This window comes from Aegilops tauschii, chromosome 6, assembly GCF_002575655.3.
Source record: "Aegilops tauschii subsp. strangulata cultivar AL8/78 chromosome 6, Aet v6.0, whole genome shotgun sequence".
NCBI lineage: Eukaryota > Viridiplantae > Streptophyta > Magnoliopsida > Poales > Poaceae > Aegilops > Aegilops tauschii.
This window is the reverse complement of record NC_053040.3, coordinates 12,960,245-12,985,167: the sequence shown is the minus strand read 5'-3', so window position 1 is coordinate 12,985,167 and position 24,923 is coordinate 12,960,245. Positions and strand designations below refer to the sequence as shown.

Sequence of the window (24,923 nt, the reverse complement as noted above, 5' to 3'; positions counted from 1 at the left end):
GGCCACGAACCGGTACTAATGAAAGCGGCTGGCTAGCCGTTGGAACCGGCACTAATGCACACATTAGTGCCGGCTCAAAAGCAAACCGGCACTAATGTGCTTGACATTTGACCCTTTTTTTCTAGTGACATGGGACGCCCTTTTAGCATCAGGCTCCATGCAGGGCGGTCGGCCTGCAGCGCCACATGGTCGGCTTGCAGCAGCAGCGTCACCTTGAAGCATGATGCGGCTTGCGTTGCAGTACCACGCGGCCTATCTTGCACCGTCTCCGCCCAGGCTATTGCAGCCGTAGCGTCCACCCTACCACCCCTTGGAACAGCTCGGGACTGACATGGGGAGCCATGGGACGGCCTCAGAAAAGCACGCACGGCGAGAATGGGGCTGTGGATGGGAAGGCATCGTGCGGGATAACTCAGGGAGAGTTGGCAACGCTATGGCGCATGGCGGAGCAAACGACGGAGAAGCAGAACGGATTTGTGGAAAGTTGCGAGATCTGTGGGGAAGGATGATAAGGTTTGGCGGTGTGGTGGGGAGATACCCAGTTGTAAGATCGCATGCTACCCAACAACACTGAACGTTATCATCAGCAAGCTAAAAAACTTCATTTGCCTTTTTCAGTGAAAAAAGAGACACTAGTAGAAAAAGAGGCTTCCATACGCCCCCATTAGTCCCTAAAATAATCGAACCGCGACAAAAGGGGTCTTTAGTCGCGGTTCGGGAGGAGACCCGCGACTAACTATCTGGGCCCAGCGCGCTCGGTCGACAGCTGGCGGACGGGAGGGGCTTTAGTCCCGGTTGGTCTGGCCAACCGGGACTAAAGGTCCTCAGGCTGGCCCGAAGGCCTTTAGTCGCGGTTGGCCAGGCCAACCGGGACTAAAGGCCCATCCCTATATATAGGACTCAGCTCACTTCACTTAGCCACAATTCAGAAGGGGGGTGGTGGGTTTGCTTTTGGTTCCTCCTATGCACACAAGGTGTTCGATGAAATGCCCGAGAGCATGAAACAAACATGATATGAAGTGTCCGAGCCACACTTGAGCTTTCTCATTTATTTTTCCTCCACGATCGCGGTTAGCAACTTGAACCTTTCATGTGTCATTGATAAAATATGCATGTGTGTAGTTCATTGTTTAATTTGTATTATTTCTAGCTAGTTAGTTTAACAAATGCATGATGGTTAATTATATACTTTATATAATAATAATGCAGATGAATCGGCAATGGATGTACGGTCCCCGACTCTCCGGCGAGTTCACTACGGGTTTGAAAGATTTCCTCGTAGTGGCAAATGCGAACAAGCAGCGAGGTTTAATTATCTGTCCATGTGCTGTCTGTAAGAATCAGAAGGGTTACTCCTCCTCAAGAGACGTTCACATGCACCTGCTTCGGCACGGTTTCATGCGAAGCTATAATTGTTGGACCAAGCATGGAGAAAGAGGGGTTAGAATGGAAGAAGATGAAGAAGGGGATGATATCGATGACAACTATCATGATCATTTCGGTGATACTTTCATGGAGGATGATGCTGAAGGTGGGGAAGGGTTAGGTGAAGGTGAAGAAGAGGCACATGATGAGCCCGCTGATGATCTTGGTCGGACCATTGCTGATGCACGGAGACGCTGCGAAACTGACAAGGAGAGGGAGAATTTGGATCGCATGTTAGAGGATCACAAAAAGTTGTTGTATCCAGGATGCGATAATAGTCTGAAAAAGCTAGGCTGCACACTGGATTTGCTAAAATGGAAGGCACAGGAAGGTGTAGCTGACTCATCATTTGAAAATTTGCTGAAAATGTTGAAGAATATGTTTCCGAAGAATAACGAGTTGCCCGCCAGTACGTACGAAGCAAAGAAGGTTGTCTGCCCTCTAGGTTTAGAGGTTCTGAAGATACATGCATGCATTAACGACTGCATCCTCTACCGCGGTGAATACGAGAATTTGAATGAATGCCCTGTATGCACTGCATTGCGTTATAAGATCAGAGGCGATGACCCTGGTGACGATGTTGAGGGCGAGAAACCCAGGAAGAGGGTTCCCGCCAAGGTGATGTGGTATGCTCCTATAATACCACGGTTGAAACGTCTGTTCAGGAACAAAAAGCATGCCAAGTCGTTGCGATGGCACAAAGAGGACCGTAAGTCCGACGGGGAGTTGAGACACACCGCTGATGGAACGCAATGGAGAAAGATCGACAGAGTGTTCAAAGATTTTGCAGCTGACGCAAGGAACATAAGATTTGGTCTAAGTACTGATGGCATGAATCCTTTTGGCGAGCAAAGCTCCAGCCATAGCACCTGGCCCGTGACTCTATGCATCTACAACCTTCCTCCTTGGTTGTGCATGAAGCGGAAGTTCATTATGATGCCAGTGCTCATCCAAGGTCCAAAACAACCCGGGAACGACATCGATGTGTACCTAAGGCCATTAGTTGATGAACTTTTACAGTTGTGGGGCAGACCTGGTGTACGTGTCTGGGATGAGCACAAAGAAGAGGAATTTGACCTACGAGCGTTGCTTTTTGTAACCATCAACGATTGGCCTGCTCTCAGTAACCTTTCGGGACAGACAAATAAGGGATACAATGCATGCACGCACTGCTTACATGAGACTGAAAGTGTACATTTGGGTAATTGTAAGAAGAACGTGTACCTGGGTCATCGTCGATTTCTTCCCCGAAATCATAACGTAAGAAAGAAAGGCAAGCATTTCAACGGCAAGGCAGATCACCGGCCGAAGCCTGCGGAACGTACTGGTGCTGAGATATTTGATATGGTCAAGGATTTGAAAGTCGTCTTTGGAAAGGGTCCTGGCGGACAATCAGTTCCGCGGGGAGTTGACGGGCACGCACCCATGTGGAAGAAGAAATCTATATTTTGGGAGCTAGAATATTGGAAAGTCCTAGATGTCCGCTCTGCAATCGATGTGATGCATGTTACGAAGAATATTTGCGTGAACCTGCTAAGCTTCTTGGGCGTGTATGGGAAGACAAGTGATACAAAGGAAGCACGGCAGGACCAGCAACTTTGGAAAGACCCAGATGACTGGCATTCGGAATGGTTTCAAGGTCGTGCCAGCTACGCTCTTACCAAAGAAGAGAAGGTCATTTTTTTTGAATGCCTGAGCAGTATGAAGGTCCCGTCTGGCTTCTCGTCGAATATAAAGGGAATAATAAACATGGCGGACAAAAAGTTCCAAAACCTGAAGTCTCATGACTGCCACGTGATTATGACGCAATTGCTTCCGATTGCTTTGAGGGGGCTCCTACCGGAAAATGTTCGAGTAGCCATTGTGAAGCTATGTGCATTCCTCAATGCAATCTCTCAGAAGGTAATCAATCCAGAAGACCTACCACGGTTACAGAACGATGTGGTCCAATGCCTTGTCAGTTTCGAGTTGGTGTTCCCACCATCCTTCTTCGATATTATGACGCACCTCCTGCTCCACCTAGTCGAAGAGATTTCCATTCTCGGTCCTGTATTTCTACACAATATGTTCCCCTTTGAGAGGTTCATGGGAGTATTAAAGAAATATGTTCGTAACCATGCTAGGCCAGAAGGAAGCATCGTCAAGGGCTATGGAAATGAGGAGGTAATTGAGTTCTGTATTGACTATGTTCCTGACCTTAAGCCGATTGGTATTCCTCAATCGCGGCACGAGGGGAGACTAAGTGGAAAAGGCACGATCGGAAGGAAATCAACGATATGTATGGACGGTCATTCTATGACTGAAGCACACCACACAGTTCTGCAAAATTCCAGCTTGGTGGCTCCGTACTTCGAGCAACACAAGAATATTTTACGCTCGGACAACCCGGGGAAGCCTGAATCCTGGATTAGAAAGGCCCACATGGAGACTTTCGGCAGTTGGTTGCGAAAACATTTAATGAATGACAATGATGTTGGAGATCAGCTGTACATGTTGGCCAAGACACCATCTTCGACTATAACGACTTTCCAAGGGTACGAGATAAATGGGAATACATTTTACACCATCGCCCAAGATAAAAAGAGCACCAACCAAAACAGTGGTGTCCGCTTTGATGCAGCAACCGAGAATGGGCAAAAGGTCACATATTATGGTTACATAGAGGAGATATGGGAACTTGACTATGGACCCTCCTTTAAGGTCCCTTTGTTCCGGTGCAAATGGTTCAAGCTAACAGGAGGTGGGCTAAAGGTGGACGAGCAATACGGAATGACAATGGTGGATTTCAACAATCTTGGTTACCTTGACGAACCATTCGTCCTTGCCAAAGATTTCGCTCAGGTTTTTTATTTGAAGGACATGAGTAGCAAACAGAGGAAACGGAAAGATAAGAAAACGATCAGTACATCATGCGATGATCCAAAGCGCCACATTGTTCTTTCAGGGAAAAGAAACATCGTGGGAGTGGAGGGCAAGACAGACATGTCAGAAGGTTATAATATGTTTGGTGAAATTCCGCCCTTCAAAGTGAACACTGACCCAAGCATTAAGTTAAATGATGAGGATGCTCCATGGATACGGCACAATCGTAAGCAAGCAGGGACACAAGGGAAGAATTGATGTGTAATAATTTATTGTACCAAACTTTGTTGAATGGATCATGTGAATTAAAACGTACGATGGCGAATCCGGATGATTTGTATTTGGTCGATGAACTGAATGATGTATCAAACCTTTTGTCAAACCTTCAAGGGATCGATGAACTGAATTTTTTGATATATTATTTGTATTTTTAAGATTTTAAAATGAATTAGTTTTATTTTTTTGAATTTTTTGATATATTATTTGCATTTTTAAGATTGTAAAATGAATTAGTTTTATTTTACTGAATTTTTTGATATATTATTTCTATTTTTAAGATTTTAAAATGAATTAGTCTTATTTTTCTGAATTTTTTGATATATTATTTGTATTTTTAAGATTTTAAAATGAATTAGTTTTATTTTATTGAATTTTTTGATATATTATTTGTATTTTTAAGATTTTAAAATGAATTAGTTTTATTTTTATGTATTTTTTGATATATTATTTGTATTTTTAAGATTTTAAAATGAATTAGTTTTATTTTATTGAACTTTTTGATATATTATTTGTATTTCTAAGATTTTAAAATGAATTAGTTTTATTTTTCTGAATTTTTTGATATATTATTTGTATTTTTAAGATTTTAAAATGAATTAGTTTTATTTTTCTGAATTTTTTGATATATTATTTGTATTTTTAAGATTTTAAAATGAATTAGTTTTATTTTATATGAAAAAGGACCTTTAGTCGGGGTTCGTGACACGAACCGCGACTAAAGGCTCTTTCCGCGCGGGAACGAAAGCGGCGCGAAAGAACCTTTAGTCCCGGTTGGGGAGACCAACCGCGACTAAAGGGCACCTTTAGTCGCGGTTGGTGTCCCCAACCGGGACTAAAGGTACCTTTAGTCGCGGTTGGTGTCCCCAACCGGGACTAATGCTCTGTCTATATATACAGCACTTAGTAAATTTTTCCCCCACCTCCCATTCTCCTCTCGACGCCGACGCCCTGCCCCGACGCCGATCGACGCCGACGCCGCCAGGCTACTGCCCCAACGCCGATCGACGCCGACGCCCTGCCCCGACGCCGACGCCCTGCCCCGAGTGAGCTCCGACGCCCTGCACTACCGCCGCCGCCCCTGCCCTGCCCTGCGCGCCGCCGCCACCGCTGCCCCTGCCCCTGCGCGCTGCCGCCGCCGCCACCGCTGCCCCTGCCCCTGCCCCTGCCGCCGCCGCCGCCCGCCGCTGCCTGCCGTCCTCCGCCTCCCGCCGCCGCCGCCCGCCGCTGCCTGCCTGCCGTCCTCCTCAAACAAAGAAAAGGAAGAAGAAAAGGAAGAAGAAAAGGAAAAAGAAAAGGAAGAAGAAAAGGAAATACAAAATAAGAAAAGGAAGAAGAAAAGGAAAAAGAAAATAAGAAAAGGAAAAAGAAAATAAGAAAAGGAAAAAGAAAAGGAAGAAGAAAAGGAAAAAGAAAATAAGAAAAGGAAAAAGAAAAGGAAGAAGAAAAGGAAAAACAAAATAAGAAAAGGAAAAAGAAAAGGAAGAAGAAAAGGAAAAAGAAAAGGAAAAAAGAAAAGGAAAAACAAAATAATAAAAGGAAAAAGAAAAGGAAGAAGAAAAGGAAAAAGAAAAGGAAGAACAAAAGGAAAAAGAAAAGGAAGAAGAAAAGGAAAAAGAAAATAAGAAAAGGAAAAAGAAAAGGAAGAAGAAAAGGAAAAAGAAAAGGAAGAAGAAAAGGAAGAAGAAAAGGAAGAAGAAAAGGAAGGAGAAAAGGAAGAAGAAAAGGAAGAAGAAAAGGAAAAAGAAAAGGAAGAAGAAAAGGAAAAACAAAAGGAAGAAGAAAAGGAAAAACAAAATAAGAAAAGGAAAAAGAAAAGGAAGAAGAAAAGGAAAAAGAAAAGGAAGAAGAAAAGGAAAAACAAAATAAGAAAAGGAAGAAGAAAAGGAAGAAGAAAAGGAAGAAGAAAAGGAAAAAGAAAAGGAAGAAGAAAAGGAAGAAGAAAAGGAAAAAGAAAAAGGAAGAAGAAAAGGAAAAATAAAATAAGAAAAGGAAAACTTCTATGCAAATTAGTGCTCAATAATCTTATTTTTAATTCCTCCTCCTCTATGTCCCCTTAATCTTATTTTTTAATTCCTTTATACTTGATTAATTTTTACTACATGCAGGAGTGACATATGGCAGACGATAGAGCCGAGCCGCTTAGGGATCCGGAGGCTGAACGTTATTTAATGGGCATCATAAACAACGAGATTCCTTATGTGCCGGGCTCAGAATATGAGCAAGAAGAGGATGTAGTCTCTTCTTTTCTGAACCTTGACGGTGGAACAGACATTGTCGATGATCAAGAAGGTGAAGGAACGGACATTGTCGACGGAGGTCAACCGTCAACAAACAACGATCTCGAATTGCAAGTAGCAACCACCTCCGGCGAGGTATATATATACATTGAGCCTCTCGTGATACAAACTTACTGAAATGTGAATACATATGTATTAACGCGCGCGACTCTCTTTCTTTTTTTAGCCCTCGGCCGGATCGAGTACGACAAAGCGTGGCAAATCCAAGGCGATGAAAACAGGAGAAACATATGCCATTGATTTTGTCAGTGAAACCGGCAAGCCCCTACAGCACACCTCAAAGTTTATCAACCAATGCGGAGTCGTTGTTAGAGACAACGTCCCGATCACCGTCCAGGAATGGAAGGAGCCAAAGAAGGCACGTCTTGGTTTCAGTTTTGTCGACAAGAGAACGAAAAAGGATTGCTGGAGAAAGCTTATGGAACATTTCATTCTACCTCCGGAATACAACAAAGTCGATGAATTCGGTAACGAGGTTCCGGTTGGACGTGAGAGGAGGAGGCTAGTTAAAGAGTTCGCTCTTCAGAAGATGGGCGAAGCATTCCGGAACTTCAAGAAAAATTTAACCCGTGACTATGTCAAGAAGGGCAAGACTCCGGATTTCAATGGACAACATGAGAAACTGAAAGATGATTGGCCAGAATTTGTGAGGCAAAAGAAATCAGAGCATTTCAAGGAAATATCGAAAAAAATAAGGATAATGCGAGTAAGAAAAAGTTCCATCATATTATGGGGCCAGGAGGATACCGCCTTTCGGAGCCTAAGTGGCAGAAGATGGAGGAGGACCTGAGGGTGCGAGGAATCCCTCTAGGTACAGAGGGATGGGACCCAAGGGCCAAAAGCTGGTGGTACGGGCATGGGGGATCGCTAGACCCGGAGACAGGGGTGTGTGTTCACCGGAAGAAAAAGTTTGCTCCCACCGAAGCCCTTATTGACGCAATGACCCAAGCTCAAGAGGGCTTGATCAAGTTCAACAGAGGGAAAGACGCACTGACAACAGCCCTCGGGAATGATGAACACGGAGGACGTGTACGAGGCAAAGGCAGAATTCCGTGGAAAGTAGGGTTTTCCCAGGACAATGACCCGTACTGTTACAGAAGCCGTAAGAGAAAGACGGACCGGGATGCAGATCTTTTGGCGAAGTTTGCATCGGAACTCCATGAGTTGAAGCAGACCGTGCATGAACTAGTAAAAGAAAAATCGGCTGCAGGGCCGCATGAAGATCATGAAGCGGATCGTGGAAGCCAGCAGCGGAGAAGCAGCGTGGCTTCCACGGATGCACCGCCTGGTGCTAATGCACCGATGATCGAGATTCGTGCACCGGAGCCTCACTACCCCGTGGATGATGTAAAGGAGATGAAAGAATGTGATCTGCATTATCCTGTGGGGAACGTTTCCACGAAGGTAGCCACCGGCAGTGCTTTACCCTGTACACCTGGAGCACTCCACCACAACAACCCCATTGCATATGGCTATGCTCGTGTCACGGTGGAAGACATAGTCCAAGAGTTTGAGGACCTGGAGATTGACAAACCTACACCCGAAGGGGAGAGAAGACTTGGAGATGTCAAGCGCTAGATCATTCTATGGAAAAAGAAGTACATAGTGTTTCCAGGCGAGGCGCCAAGGCTAACAAGTCCACCCCCCTCCGATGGTGGTGGTGGTGGCGGTGGTGGTGGTCGTGGTGGTTCACCTACACCTCCTTCACGCCATTCGACGCCGTCCCCCGATCCACAACCTCCGGCGGGTAAGCAGCCGCCGCCCCCCAATCCTCCTCCGGCGGGTACGACACCCCCCAATCCTCCTCCGGCGGGTACGACGCCCCCCAATCCACCTCCGGCGAAGAAGCAGAAGCAGGCGGACAGCAAGGAAACCCGCTCCTGGACTATTAACCCGGACCCTTATGTACCTAAGACCACAAGGGTACCGGAGCCATCACTGAAGCCTCTCCTCCCAAGGCCTTGGGAACTTAGTGAAGCTGAAACCAAATTGGCCGCGTCTGCTCATTATGAGAAATGGAAGGCGGATACGAAGGCGAAAAAAGAGCCTGAGCCCAAGCAAGTATTCACTGAGAAGTAAAAGAAGTGGGCTATGGATTTTTTTACGACACCGTCCCAAGCCGAGCTGAATATGCCTGACGACTATGGACATGAACTTCGTAGGCAAGCAAAAATATTGAAGGAGGAGAAAGAAGAAAGTAAAAAAAGCGGGAAACAAGTTGACCAGCTCGGGATGCAGAATAAACAATCGATCCCCCCGCTCATAGTGAAAGCCGGTCCGGAAGAGGACCCCGAGATCATAGCAGCTGCGGCAGCACTTGGATTGACTGTAGCGAGTGCCATGAAACAAGCGTCCGAGATGGGTTTGACTCTTCGTGCCTTCTTAGGCCTTGAGGATGCGCCAGTATGTGAGATAGCATTACAATATGTGCGGAATGGGCCTCTCGTCGAGCCTGCGCGGGAAAAGAGTCTACCGCCACAAATGCGAAATCTGCTACGTTGGTACAAGCAATTCATAACATGGGCCGACAAAGAATATGTTTATGCGGATGTTACAGAGGAGCATCACACCAAACGGTACTCTGTACAAGTTCATATGAGTGAATTGTTCCAGCTGTTCAATCTGCGCGACCTCGACAAATCTATGCTGAGTTGGTACGTTCTGTAAGTGATTTATTTCTACCTCATCTCATTCTTCATTGCCTGCACTATATATATATATTGTCCTAACTATATTGTTGCGTACGCTATTATGCAGATTGAAGATTTGGGAATGCAAAATAAGAAACATCCATGATGTTGGGTTCATTGACCCACATATCGTTAATGGACATGTGTTACAAAATCACCCCGAAGACGTGGAGAAAGACTTGTACAAGTTTCTTAGAAAGCATCAACTCAAAAGTCATATTCTATTTCCTTACCATTTTGGGTGAGTGTTTCTCTCTTGTGCCCATTCTCTTTTGTTTACTCCATGCATGGTATGTCTAATCGATGAGTTATGCATGACTGTGCATGTAACGTGTCCGCATGTTCCACTGGATTCTGCTAAATATTGAACTTCACACCTCCAGAGTTCTAATCATGGACTCTATGGATTCGGATCCAAAGCGTTGGGCCGACATGAGAAAAATGCTGCAAAAGTAATTATTTTCAATCATTTGAGCTCTATATCGATCGGTCTCTTTCGTTCATTTCCTAATATCAAGTAACTAATAACTCCCTTGTTCATTTAATTTTCTTTGCCCTGTAGGGTTTGGAGACGGTTCTCAGAAGAAATTGTCGGTGAATTCAAACATGAGCTCACCGGGGACCAATCTATGTGGATACTATGTTTGTGAGAACATCCGGAGACACACCTCTGAGCGGAAGGCATCGGATAGCGTGCGGAAGGCGACGGATAACTTGCGGAGGAGGCTTAGTCCAGAAGCTCGCTTCCGACCAATTCAAGATGAATTAGCAGGATTTTTCATGAGGGAAGTCATCAATCCTAAAGGAGAACACTATACCGAGGACGAAGAAATTTATATGCATACCCGAGATTGAAACTTGTTCGAAGTTGTATATGGTCATCCATCCTAATTGTGTATGGAAACTTGTTCGAAGTTGTATATGGTCACCCGAGATTGAATATATATTATATATTGCTCTTGAATTCTTCTTGTTTGAAATTTCATATGCATGTATATAGTAGCGTAGAATATGTGTACTGAAACTTCATCGAAATTAAAATAAAACACAAAATAAAATATAAAAGAAATAAAACACTACAAATTAAAAAGAAACCAGGTTTAGGGGGGGCTAAAACCCTAAACCTGCGGAGGAGGCCTTTAGTCCCGGTTAGCCACGAGAACCGGGACTAAAGGTCCTCCGCCCCGACGGACTCCTGGCGCCCACGTGGACGGGCCTTTAGTCGTGGTTCGTAAGAGGCGCGACTAAAGGGGGGCGGCCTTTAGTCGCGCATATTTAGTCCCGGTTGCACAACCGGGATTAATGGCCTTTGCGAACCGGGACTAAAGGCCTATTCTCTACCAGTGAGATGCATACGAGTTGTCCATGAAAAATAAAATAAGAGATGCATATGTGTGCACGCTCTGTTTATAGCATCTCCAACAGCCGCGCTATATAAGCGCCGCGCTGGAAAATTTCTGTTTTTTGCGCGCGCGCAGCCGCTCCGGGCGCTCCAGCAGAGGCGCAAAAACCGCGCGCGCGGAATAAGTACTTCAGCGCGCGGAGCGAAACAACATCTCGTGCCGTTTATTTGTTGCGCCCGCTCCCGCGCGCTGCACTCTCGAGCGCCCGCACCGCGACTTCTACCTACCCCAATCCAGGCGCTGGCGCCATCGCCCACACCACCCCATTTGTTCCGGCGACCATTCCGGCGCTTCCTCGGCCTATCCCCGCGCCACCGCTACTTCCTCCGTCTACCTCTAGTCGCCGCCGCCCCTCGCGCGCGCCATTCCTCCGTTGAACAGCGCCCGGCAGCTCGCTGCCGCTCGACGCCCACAAGGTGCTCGACAAAACGCTTGCAGGGTATGTATTGCTTCAACTTCACATTTTTTACATTAATTTGATGCATGTTGTTTGTAGTTTTTATAGACTAATTTAAATTCAAGATTGTAGATGAGTTCTTGGTATGATTCTTCCGAAGGAAAAATTGATATTGAAAAGAAGGAGGACCTTACAATCTACTCCCTCCGTCCCAAAATTCTTGTCTTAAATTTGTCTAAATATCAATGTATCAAGTCACGTTTTAGTATTAGATACATCCGTATCTAGACAAATCTAAGACAAGAATTTTAAGACAGAGGGAGTATATCTATACCTACCTATACTAATTCTAGACTTCCAAGAAATTCTCACGTTAATTAGAAAACAATCAATAAATCTTTTTTATCAATCCTAGAAAACAATCAATAAATCTTGTTTTTCAAGCCTCCGCATTGATCCATAAAAACGTTGCACGTAATGCTAAAGGTTTGTGCTACATGGGCAACAAGTCCAATCTGGTCACGTTAAAAAAAGCAACAAGTTAAATCTGGTCACGCTAAAAAAACAAGTCCAAACTGGTCACGTAGGTAAATAAAACTTGCAATTCCTGTCATGGCGTGTCTAGCTTGATTAGGTATGATGAAAAAATAGGACTCCAAATATGTCACTCTGCCCCACGTTCCTATAATTAATGATAAAAACAATAGATGCAATCTTTTCCTAAAAGTATAGACGCAGGTAAAAAAAATCGATTCCGAAAGAGATCTGATTCTAATCTCAGCGTGGAAAGTATTCCCCGATGGAAACTGAAATATCTAGCCCACGATTCCTTCCTCTCCATTATCTCTCTCTCTCTCTCGCCCCATGCCATCGTTCCTTCCTCTCCCCCACCCCATGGAACAATTTCACGTCCTTTCCTCTCTCCAATCTTTTTCCCGCATAAAAACCAAAGCCATTATCTCTCTCAAACTAAAGAAAAGCAAGCAGGTCCGTGGATCTAAGAGGAAAAGGAAGGGAAGCCATGGATCTGGCGTGGTCTAGAGGCTTACTGCCTCAATTTTGTTTTCCTGGTCTAGATCAGGTTCGTTTCAAAAATATTTTGTGTTAAATTTTTCTTGCCATTCTACCATCCTATATTTTAATGTTGATTCGTGTTACATTGTTTTGTATCGCTCTTTTGATTTGCGCTCGAATTCATCCTAATCAGGATTCGTATTGAACCCTGAATCTTCTCACGTACAATTTTTGGATGCCTCATGAAGATCGGGCTGGAGCACCACTATGCCCATCAGTTGTACTTATACTTCTTGACAATATAGGATTCCCTCGGGAGGCACAAGGCGTCCAACGCTCTAGCCCCGGGTTTGCCCGGCCACATCTCTCACGGGGAGCATGGGCATCCATTACACAAGAGATGCTGGAGAAGCGGGAGTAACCCCATCGCCTGCAGCTCAATAATTGTGGCATCCAGGTAGTTACTTCAATCGCAGACAACATGCTCAAATCCATGCCATGGCATATACATCACGTCATCGATGCATGCATAAATGTGTACATTGGTGAAACCTGATCAGCGAGCTAGGGCGTTCAACAGGTTAGTATTGATTGGTGCAATCATATCTTTCTACTAATGTATAGATATTTCACTGCCACATTTATCTTCTACTACTCTCCACCACATGGAAGTGGAATCTATGTAAAAATTGTGCGTGGATAAGCTGATCAATGCAAGTTGGCAAAGCATCTGAGGAAAAATAGACAACTCAGGGATATCAAAGACTCAAAATATTCTGATTCAGATTGAGTGTATATCGCAAGAAAGTAAACGAGTACAAATACAATGGTTGTCAATACTTACGACTCCTGGAATATACAGGGATAATAAAATGTTAAAACTATGGAGTCAGAGAGAAGGTCAACAAAATTGTGGAGCATTCTTTCCGTTGTGTTGTCATAGTAACATCAAACAACTGTCCAAAATTTGATATTTGTGTATTTCATATTAAAAGGATGTAAGTATTACTATGTGTATATTTACTTTATAGGAAAGTTAATATCAACTTCCGGATGTAGCCGCCGCCTAACCACCACCGAGAAGATGCTGTGTGCTGCGCCCAGTCAATCCCACCGCACTTCCATTGCAGATGCCCAGCCGGCGATCTTCCATGGATGAGGCGCCACACATGATTGAGGATGACATTGAGTACCGGTGCACCGCCGTCCGCGCTCGCCCATTATCGCCGGAGCCCACGCATGACATGCTCGCCTGTGGCCACCGTTTCCATCCGTATGAGAGTTTTCCACATCATTACCCCGGCTGGCAGGTAGGCCATTCCATCCGCTGCTGCTGTTCCTTTTGAGGTCTGTTTTCCATTTGATTTCCACTTGGGAAAGGTGGAAAAATACCTTTTAGCTGAAAGCAGTTTCATCCTATAGTTTGTACTATTTCTGGATTTCTTTAAATTGCTGTTGTTTTGTGAGCTTTAAACCTGATCTACTTTTGATTTTAAAGCAGGTGCTGCTTTGTGGAGTTTTTACTCAACATAATTTTGATCGTCCATGCTATTCGCCTATATTTGAAAATTAAATTTGTCTTAGTCTACAATGGTTGGGAGTGAAGGCTACAGCATTTTTATGTATTATTTGGTTCAATTTCTATTCCACAAAAACACCTCGGTCCCTTTGTTTGCTGTGACTACTCAACAGTCGACACTGTACTTCTCTTTTTCCTATTTAAGATTAGTTTATTTATGTCGTTCCTTAATATTCCTCTGGTAGAATAGCAGGTTAGTTTCTCGCATAAAAATAATAAACTATAAAAACTCCGGCACTCCAGCACTTGCTAAACTGGTACGTGCAAAAATGTACCATGTGTGGAGAAAAGACACATTGATGCTCAAGTCCATGACAAAATACATATGGCAGATCGACGCATACCCATGAGCTATTGTACACCGCAAGGCTGTGGCTACGTCCAGTTTATCCAAATATGATTCGCCTGCTACTATACATATGTTATCTTAGCCAATTTGGTCCAAGTTCGTGCTAAAGCAGCCAAAACGGTCTGATTTTTGCCACGCTTATCTGCCACTCTGGAGGGCAACCAACATAAAATAGATAACACACAGATTTTGAGATACGAGATTACATTTTTATGGCGTCACCAATGATTCCAGCGCACAGCTTTTCCAGGGCAGAAGTGGGATTCTGATGATTTCTTAGGTCACTATTACTGCATATGTAATGTTTTTAATTAAATTTTTATAATGGTCGAGACGCGGGTTGGCAGTGCAATGCAAGAACTGTTAGCAGCACAACCGAAAACAGACCAGGGACACACGGCATGGTATATGAAATTAAAAAGTGATCCAGATTACACAAGTTAATCCGGTGAAGTATTCTTGGTCACTTGGAGCATATTTAATTTGGGTGGCGCTATGACTATCAGATGTTCTTATAAATCAATGAGGATGTACCACATATAACGAAAACGAAGGAGTCTCTCAATGTTGGCAACAACATCCCTTGCATGTTAGTGAGTTAGGGATTCATCTTCCCATTTGTTCCTTTTCCTAACTATACTTTTAAGTTTCATAGTATTACGTTGTGCAAGAATTGACACTATAGCCTTTATTGTTGTTGCCCTGTAGGTTATATAACCAAATTGGACCTTGATTTGTTTTGTTCCTTTTCCCTGTTTTCAAACTTCTGTAATTCTTTGTGTGTGGAAATTAGTGGGGTAGCAATAGCATGTGACACTACTGGAAATTGTTGGGTAAACAAAGAAGGTGAATCCAGTACGTGAACTGATTGTTGCTTTCATTTGATATGCTACCAACTTTATCAAGAAGTTACTAAATTTCGACAGAAATATTTTATTTTCACCGTTTGATAGTTTTTATTTGCAATTGTAATGAGATTACAAAACCCTTATTTTTACCATATCTTTCTTACTGGGTTACATAACAGCTGTCTCTATTAAGAATCTCATAGTTTACATGGTTCTGCATCTCCAGTATACAATATACCTCCATAGACATAGACTAACTTTCTTGCATGAATATAACTTAGTTTGTGGTAACTTAATTAAGTTATACCTCTCACAAGAAATATCTGATGAAAAATAGTGTGGCGCGCATTGTAAGAGTGCAAGTAACAGAAATCTAATACAAGTCTGAAAAAGTTATTTATTTATTATCACTTAAATAAAATAATGTCATACAACATGTTTTAATGTAATAATTTGGCTTATAACCCATGGAACAAGTTTGTAAATGCATAAGCACCAATTGAAACACTATGACGTTTTACAAACTAGCATTTTTCGAAACATGCATTGACCATTATTTTGTAAATTTGATTATTAATGAAACTATTTTTATTGAAAATTCATATGGTAGGTAAAATTTAAGCAATGCATGTGCAAATTTGATGCATGAAGTTTTGTACATAGCTGAAATATGAACAACAAATATACAATTTTTCATGGCAATATAGAAACTTACCCATAGACAACCAAATGTTGAACTAATTCAATGGAAATAATCAATGTATTTTATAATATTTATGTCAATTAGGCATTAAATACACTAGCCCGTGCAAATGCATGGGTTGACGACTAGTGATCCTAGCTATGCACATGAATAAAAAAACCGAAGCACGGTGGTTCGGTTATGGGTCGGCAGAAAATTTGCAGGGATAAGATCGATGCCGACAACAGATTGATGAGGCACTATTTTGTGGATAATCCAGTGTACCCTGAGTCGTACTTCCGGCGCCGGTTTAGGATGAGCATCGAGTTGTTCAGGCGCTTGCAGAGAAACAGGCGAGCCATGATCGGTTTTTTCAGCAAAGGAGGAATGCCGCCGGAGAGCTTGCGCGTAGCACCTTTCAGAAGGTGACAACCGCTTTGCGTATGTTGGCATACGGTATTCCGGCTGATCTAGTTGATGACCACTTGGCCATGGGTGAGAGTCAAGCCATCATGAGTGTCAAGCGCTTCACAGTCGGAATTGTGCAAGTGTTTAGATAGGAGTACGTGAGATCTCCCAATGCTGAAGACTGCGCAAGGCTTTTGGAGACGAACAAAGCTCGCGGGTTTCCAGGTATGGTTGGCTCAATAGATTGCATGCATTGGAGTTGGAAGAATTGTCCTAAGGCATGGCATGGGCAATTCCACGGCCAAAAATGGGTTCCACTATAATCCTTGAAGCGGTGGCCGATCAAGAGACTTGGATTTGGCATGCTTTTTTTAGAATGCCTGGATCTTTGAATGACATCAACGTTGTTAATCGGTCACCACTCATGAATAAGATTGCAAATGGTGAACTGCCACCGGTGTAGTTTGTAGCAAATGGCCATACATACAACTATGGCTACTATCTTGCGGATGGCATCTATCCAAAGTGGCAAACATTTGTGAAGCAGTTTAAAAAACCAGAAGGTAAGAAAAATCTTGATTTCCACAATGCTGAGGCGGCGGCTAGGACAGATGTGAAGAGAGCTTTTAGGATTTTGCAAGCCCAATTTCCATTGTGAGAGGACCGGCTAGATTTTGGGATCAAAAGATGCATCATAATTTGTATGTTTGATGTTGTATTGTTGAACAATTTGATGTATTGCAAGATAAACTATTGGTTTGAGTTGTAATAATAAAATTGAACTATTTATTGTTGATTTATTTTGTTTGTGTTTGATCTTCTTGGTTGTGTTTGGAGTGCATATGCTGTTTGTTCTGAGAGCGCGCACAGTTTTTTTGCAGCGCCTGCTGGAGCGGCTCGCGCGCTATATTTTGCAGCGGCCGCTGCAGCCAGCGCTCTGAGGCGCACAAAAACTCGCGATTCCGGTGCTGTAAACATTTTTTTAGTGCGCCACGCGTTGCACGGCTGTTGGAGATGCTCTTACCTTTTTAAGCTATTTGTATATGGCTGATGGTTATGTATAAATTCCGATGTACGCAAGTATTGGTACTGGATTTGTGTATATTTATATATTTCTTAAGCTTTTGAAGGGCTTATATGTTCCTATTACGATAGAACCAACAAGCATTCACATTAACATAAAAAAACAAGCATTCACATTAGGTGTTTTTGTGGGGTCTCAAGCTAGGCAGGGGCCTTTTGTATTGGGCCTTTAATGGGCTTTGTTTCAGTGAATATTGGGCTTCTGATCCAATTTGGGCATGATTTGAGTGGAATTCTCATCAAACTATAAATCCATTCACCCCTAAAAAACTCAAACTTTATATTCCATCTATTTTCATGTTAACAATGCATTTATCTTTGTCCGCATAAGGGGAATGCTTTCTAATAAAGCACATATAAAGATACTTTATGAGATAGTAAATTTTGGACTTTTCATATCATATAATCAATTACTCAAATAAATAAATATTTATATCTATTTTCTTTATTTACTACTTTCACTCCATAATCCTTCTCCTACATGGTATTTCAAATTCCCGCAGCAATGCGCGGGGTATCATCTAGTAGAAAGAAGTAGTCATATCTAACATGCCTCTAAGTTCAGTGGCAGTGCCATTTGGCCCATCATGGGCATGGATCGAAGTCTTCCTCCTTTAGTTTGCTAAAGCATGAAAATATTTGCTATTCTTATCCCTCTCTAGAATGTCTCCATCTCTAGACCTATGTCTAGTTTTAACTTCATCTTCCAGCCATATACTTTGAAGCTCTTGCAATATCTCTTTCATTCTGGAGATCTCAGAATCAGATAATTGTATGTTCTCAGATTTAACATCTAGCAAATCATACTCTCTTTTTTAAGGCAGCAAATCAAACTCTTGAGAGAGTGAGATTGAAAAATTTCTAGTACAACCTTTCTATTTTACTTCTCTTGCCGTATTTTCAGCCTCTAGTACAACCTTTCTATTTTCAGCCTCTATGATTTTACTTCATAGCTTGGACAATTTCTAAACCTCACTCTCTCAATAGGTTTGCACATTGTATAATTTCTAAACCTCATTTCTAAACCTTCTCTTGCCGTATATCAATAGGTTTGACCATGTTGACGGCTGCGTTCTCAAAACCATATGTGGTACTTCCTCTCTTGCAGAATAAGTGTCTCAAGTATGTACTAATTTTAGTACAAAGTTAAAATTGAAAAACTTATTTTAAGACGGAGGGAGTACTATCTAATGCCAATTGGCTATTGTTTCAAACTTTCGGCCCCGCCAAACAAAAGCTTCACATTTTTGTTATTTTTTTTAGTTGTTGTTAGGGAATTTTAATTTAGGAGGTCTGAGATTTTGTTATAACATGCATGCACGGGAGTTGCCTGCATATTGAGCAACAAAGACAACTCTTACAGGGTATACAAAAACACGACCAGAACGGAGTCCTGGTATTGGATCATGATAACAGTGCAATGTGTACGTATACGTACATACATACACATGCACTACCTTCTTATTCACCATGTATTACTACGTGCGTGCAACGAGCAAGTCTATACTACCCATGCACGCTGCTGCATCCGGCACTTAGTTGCGGACCTCCGCCTGATACTTGGGCTTGGGGATCTCGTCGGGGCCGGCACAGCAGTGGCAGCCACCGTGCCCGCAGCATCGGTGACTGCAGCCGCCGCCGCTGCCGCCCCCGCCGTGTCCAGGGTACCCGCCGCCTCCGCCTCCGCCGTGTCCTGGGTACCCGCCGCCACCGCCTCCGCCATGGTAGCCACCGCCCCTGCCACCGCCGCCGGGGTAGCCACCCTGAACACGGGCCTGGGTCTCCTCCTTCTTGGCCTCTGCATGAAAAGAAACGGTGTACATTTAATTAGTTGCAGCAGCAGCAGCAGCAGGGTTTCTTAACTAGCGTAATAATGATAAATACGATACTGCGTGTATGCCTAGTTTATACAGTGATCGAATCAGTTGAAAACTACTAGTACGCTCACGAGTTTGTTCAGCTGTGGCCACGAGGAAAGCCGCAGCAAGCAGGACAGAAACCACAATGAGACCCTTGGACGCCATGCTTGGCACCCTCGTCGACCTTCAACTGGGTGTGCAAGATTGATCAGCAGCAAGTACAAGTACCTTCCAGTAGCTAGCTAGGTTGTGTGTTGTGTGATGGATGAGATGAAGATGCCCATGAAGATGAAGCGAATGTATATATAGGCGGGAGAGGCCAGTGGAGGCCAGCTTGGTTGAGATGGGGGAGGTCTCCTTGATCTCCTCGATGACTCCATAGGAGCTTCGTCGGCAAGACGATGTACTACGTGGAGTAGGCAACGTGGACACGTAGCTAGGGCGTTAGAAGTTGGGTGATGGCTGACATTCATTAGCGTCTCAGGTGCATACACTTGCTTGGCGTCATTTGCAGGTGTGCAAGATGGCGATGAAATCTGCGAGACTATGTGCGGTGCGGTGCGGTGCGGTGAGAAACGCAACAAACTTCGACTCGGCGCCATGCATGCAGGACGCATCGATCAGCTCCGATGGATATTAGAGTGACACGCGTGCATGAATGTCGCTGTGCATCCAAATCCATCGGATAGGATATGCGTGCCTTCTTCTGAATTTGGAGAGCTGTACCGTACGTGGACAATTGCTGAACGTGTATGGTCGTTCTGCATCGGGAACGTGCCTTCTTCTTAATTAGCCTAATGATGAACGTGTATGGTGGGTCTTTGAACCAGCCATATATTTTTGTATTCATTGCTGGGTTTCCTAGTTCAAACTAGCATGTCCAAGAGCAAGGTCTTTGGGTTTCAAAATTGGAGGATGGAACATGATACTTTCCTAAACATGGTTGAATTAGTTTCGACCCAGTCCATTCATCATGCAGATAGAAACAAAAGGATTAATACCAAGTTCAAAATACTCTGAAAAAATTAACAAACACTTGGGCCAGATTCTTATCTTTACTCAGAGATGATATTGCTGACGCTAGCAGTATCACATCACTATTGGACTTCATCGAGAATTTCATAGACCTTTACCCTATCGAGTTGGCTTTGACGAAGGATGTAAAAGGAAATTGATGAAGTTATTACTTTTGGGCCAGATGGCTTTAATACTAACTTCATTAAGAAATACTGGCATATCATCAAGAAAGATTTCTATTATCCATGTAATCAGTTGAACAAAGGGGGTCTTTGCTTGCAAAGCATCAACGGTTCATATATCTCTGATCCAACAAATTAATGGAGCTAATACATTTAATGATTTCAGGCTAATCTCCCTTCTCAGGTGCAAAATAAACTTAATCTCCAAGGTCCTTGCAAGTAGGTTATAAAACATGTGATTCTTTAGCTGGTTCACATTAACAAGTATGGGTTTCTTAGATCCAGAAAAATCCAAGATTGTGTTACATGGGTGATACGTCCATTTTGCGTCATGTTTTCCTACTGTTATTTATTATGTTTTTACGCATAATAATGCTTTATGGAGTAATTCTAATGCCTTTTCTCTCATGATATGCAAGGTTCATACAAGGAGGGAGAATACCGGTAGCTGGTATTCTGTACCTGAAAAAGCCATGTCAGAGTTACCTATTCTGCACATACCCAAATAAGCTGAAACTTCACGGAGATTTTTTATGGAATATTTAAGATTTATTGAGCAAATAAATATCAAAGGGGGCCCACCAAGTGGGCACAACCAACCTGGGCGCACCAGGGAGCCCAGGCGCGCCTTGGTGGGTTGTGCCCTCCTCGGCCGACCTCCGGTGGCCCTTTTCTGGTATATAAGTCATTTTGACATAGAAAAAAATAAGGAGAGGACTTTCGGGATGAAGCGCCGCTGTCTCGAGGCGGAACTTGGGCAGGAGCACTTTTGCCCTCCGGCGGAGCGATTCCGCCAGGGGAACTTCCCTCTCGGAGGGGAAATCATCGTCATCATCATCACCAACAACTCTCCCATCTTGGGGAGGGCAATCTCCATCAACATCTTCAACATCACCATCTCCTCTCAAACCCTAGTTCATCTCTTGTGTTCAATCTTTGTACCGGAACTATAGATTGGTGCTTGTGGGTGACTAGTAGTGTTGATTACATCTTGTAGTTGATTACTATGTGGTTTATCTCGTGGAAGATTATACGTTCAGATCCATTATGCTATTTAGTACCCCTCAGATCTTGAGCATGATTATTATTTGTGAGTAGTTACTTTTGTTCTTGAGGTCACGGGAGAAATCTTGTTGCTAGTAATCATGTGAACTTGATATGTGTTCGATATTTTGATGGTACGTATGTTGTGATTTCCTTAGTGGTGTCATGTGGATGTCGACTACATGGCACTTCACCTTATTAGGGCCTATGGGAATGCATTGTGGAGTAATTATTAGATGATGGGTTGCGAGAGTGACAGAAGGTTAAACCCTAGTTTATGCGCTACTTTGTAAGAGACTGATTTGGATTCAAAATTTTAATGCCATGGTTAGTTTTATCTTAATACTTTTCTCGTAGTTGCTGATGCTTGCGAGGGGGTTGATCATAAGAAGGAGGTTTGTTCAAGTAAGAATAACACCTAAGAACCGGTCCACCCACATATCAAATTATCAAAGTAGCAAACACGAATCAAACCAACATGATGGGAGTGACTAGATGAAATTCCCGTGTACCCTTGATATGTCTCCAACGTACCTATATTTTTTGATTGTTCCATGCTATTATATTATCAATCTTGGATGTTTTATAATCATTTTATAGTCATTTTATATCATTTTTTGGTACTAACCTATTGACATAGTGCCAAGTGCCAGTTGCTGTTTTTTGCATGCTTTTTACATTGCAGGAAATCAATTTCAGACGGAGTCCAAATGCAACGAAACTTTACGGAGATTTTTTATGGAGCAAAAGAAAGATATTGGGCCCTGGTTGCACCTGGGGGAGTCCCAAGGAGGGGACAACCCACCAGGGCGCGCCAGGAGGCCCAGGCACGCCCTGGTGGGTTGTGCCCACCGGGGGTGCCCCCCGGACCGCCTCTTTGCTCTATAAATACCCTAATATTGCAGAAACCCTAGGGGAGTCGACGAAATATTCATCCAGCCGCCCTAGTGTCCAGAGCCACCAGATCCAATCTAGACACCATCTCGGATGGGGTTCACCACCTCCATTAGTGCCTCTCCGATGATGCGTGAGTAGTTCTTTGTAGACCTTCGGGTCCGTAGTTAGTAGCTAGATGGCTTCATCTCTCTCTCTCTTGATTCTCAATACAATGGTCTCTTGGAGATCCATATGATGTAACTCTTTTTGCGGTGTGTTTGTTGGGATCCGATGAACTTTGAGTTTATGATCAGATCTATCTTTTTATATCCGTGAAAGGTATTTGAGTTTCTTTGATCTCTTATATGCATGATCTCTTATAACCTCGTATTTCTTATCCGATATTTGGGTTTTGTTTGGCCAACTTGATCTATTTGTCTTGCAATGGGAAGAGGTGCCCGGTAGTGGGTTCGATCTTACGGTGCTTGATCCCAGTGACAGAAAGGGAAATGTCACGTATGTATCGTTGCTACTAAGGATAAAACGATGGGGTCTATCTCTACATAGATAGATCTTGTCTACATCATGTCATCGTTCTTATTGCATTACTCCGCTTTTCCATGAACTTAATACACTAGATGCATGCTGGATAGCGGTCGATGTGTGGAGTAATAGTAGTAGATGCAGGCAGGAGTCGGTCTACTAATCTTGGACCTGATGCCTATGTAATGATCATTGCCTGGATATCGTCATGATTATTTGAAGTTCTATCAATTGCCCAACAATAATTCGTTTAGCCACCGTTTGCTATTTTTCTCGGGAGAAGCCACTAGTGAAACCTATGGCCCCCGGGTCTTCTTTCTCATATATTTGCCTTTGCGATCTACTTTTCTCTTGCATTTATTTTCAGATCTATTAAACCAAAAATACGAAAATACCTTGCTGCGTTGTATTTCTATTTATTTCATTTGGCGTTCGATCTATCAATCTACTACAATTTATGTCACGTCCGTTTGCCTATCTTGAGGCGCCGTACCCCAGAAGAGATTGACAACTCCTTTAACACGTCGGGTTGCGAGGTGTTTGTTATTTGTGTGCAGATGTTGTTTATGTTGTGTTGCTTGGTTCTCCTACTGGTTCGATAACCTTGGTTTCATCAATAAGGGAAATACCTACCGTCGCTGTGCTGCATCATCCCTTCCTCTTTGGGGAAATACCGACGTAGTCCTAGCAGACAGGAGCTTTCTGGCGCTATAGCCAGGGAGCCATCAAAAGGAATTTCTGGCGCCGTTGCCGGGGAGCATCATCAACATATACCAGGTTCCTAATCACAAATCTCATCTCTTCACAATTACATTATTTGCCATCTGCCTCTCGTTTTCCTCTTCCCCCACTTCACAAAAATTTGCCGTTTTATTCGCCCATTTTTTCGTTTGCCTTTTTCTCGTCAGATCTCATGTTTGCTTGTGTTGCCATGTGCCTTCTATTTGCATGCATCTTCGCTTGATAAAAATATATTGATATGGATCCTCATCCACTTGCTAATCTTTTCAAGAGATCCAATTATGATGAACCAATGGCTTGTGATTTGAGCGCACTAGATTATCTTTATGAAGTTTTGCTTGAGATCCGTGAATCTGAAAATTGTGATGAAGAAATCTATGAAGTGATTCATGATAGCTCTTTGAATGAAAAGCATGATTGCAATAATTTTACTATAAATTCTATTAATATCAATTGTGCTAATCTTTACCTAATAATAAAGGACGGAAGCTTTCATAGTTCTCCATCCATCATATATTTATGTCCGTTGATTTTGTGTTAACCATAAAGATGGATGGCCGAGATTTAAAATAGATCTGTATAATGGATCGGACCAGAACAGACAAAGAAGGATTTCTTGATATTCATACGTCCTGCTCGATGGAAGATAAAAAGGTAACCTAACAGATGCTGCACGTAGGACGTCTTGGTTGATATAAAAAGGAAACCGAATGGTGCACATAGTATGGAATAAGTCAAAAAATAAATCAAGCACATACACGTTCTGAGTAAAACAATCCTATATAATTGGAACTGCTCCTTGGGTCCGATTCATGGGTCCCAAAAGTCCTCCACGCCGGCGCGACGCGGGGCTCCCATCGGTCCTGGACGCCTGTGGAAGGCCAAGGCGAAGCCGCGGAGGACGCTGTTGCCATCAAGGAGATACGCTTGGTTTGTGATGGGTCGACGACACTTTTGGCTGCACTGGGTCGCCGTGGTGGACGGCGCCGCTGGGCGACGAGACACCGCTAAGCCGGATGTCCTGCCACCAACGAAAGCGACCCAGTTGGCCTTCCGAAGCTGCCGGAGGCAATGGTGGTGGAGCGGCAGCTCCGGTAATCACGCTCTTGGGTCCAGCATCGCATAGTTCGTCGGTGTGGCCTATGTGGATGCTTCCTACATGAAAAAAGGCTGAGGACGGCGGCCACTTGCCATTGATGCAGCCCGTGCACCTCGCCTCCCCTGTGCTTCTGCCAATTCAGCTCCACCCCGGCTACCACTCGAGCATCTCGACGCGGCTCTACTGTGAGACCCAACGTGTCTGTGTATTTGTGAGTTAGGTCGTGGAACAACATTACTAGATGGT

The 24,923-nt window shown here is 43.5% G+C and overlaps 1 protein-coding gene across 1 annotated transcript; it reads right to left on the bottom strand.

The window, feature by feature from the left end:
* Positions 1–18,593: 18,593 nt before the first annotated feature.
* On the bottom strand, positions 18,594–19,457 carry LOC109785040 (uncharacterized). Its single transcript, XM_020343646.4, has 2 exons — positions 19,265–19,457; positions 18,594–19,114 (listed from the first exon to the last, which is right to left on the bottom strand). Exons 1-2 carry the CDS (start codon positions 19,338–19,340, stop codon positions 18,852–18,854), a joined length of 339 nt encoding a protein of 112 aa, XP_020199235.1. The 5' UTR covers positions 19,341–19,457; the 3' UTR covers positions 18,594–18,851.
* Positions 19,458–24,923: the final 5,466 nt, after the last annotated feature.

Bases quoted from the DNA above. Each gene is read 5' to 3' on its own strand.
- LOC109785040 (XM_020343646.4), bottom strand. From the start codon at position 19,340: ATGGCGTCCAAGGGTCTCATTGTGGTTTCTGTCCTGCTTGCTGCGGCT. The intron at 19,115-19,264 runs GTGAGCGTACTA...CTTTTCATGCAG, and splicing joins GGCCACAGCTGAACAAACTC to AGGCCAAGAAGGAGGAGACC.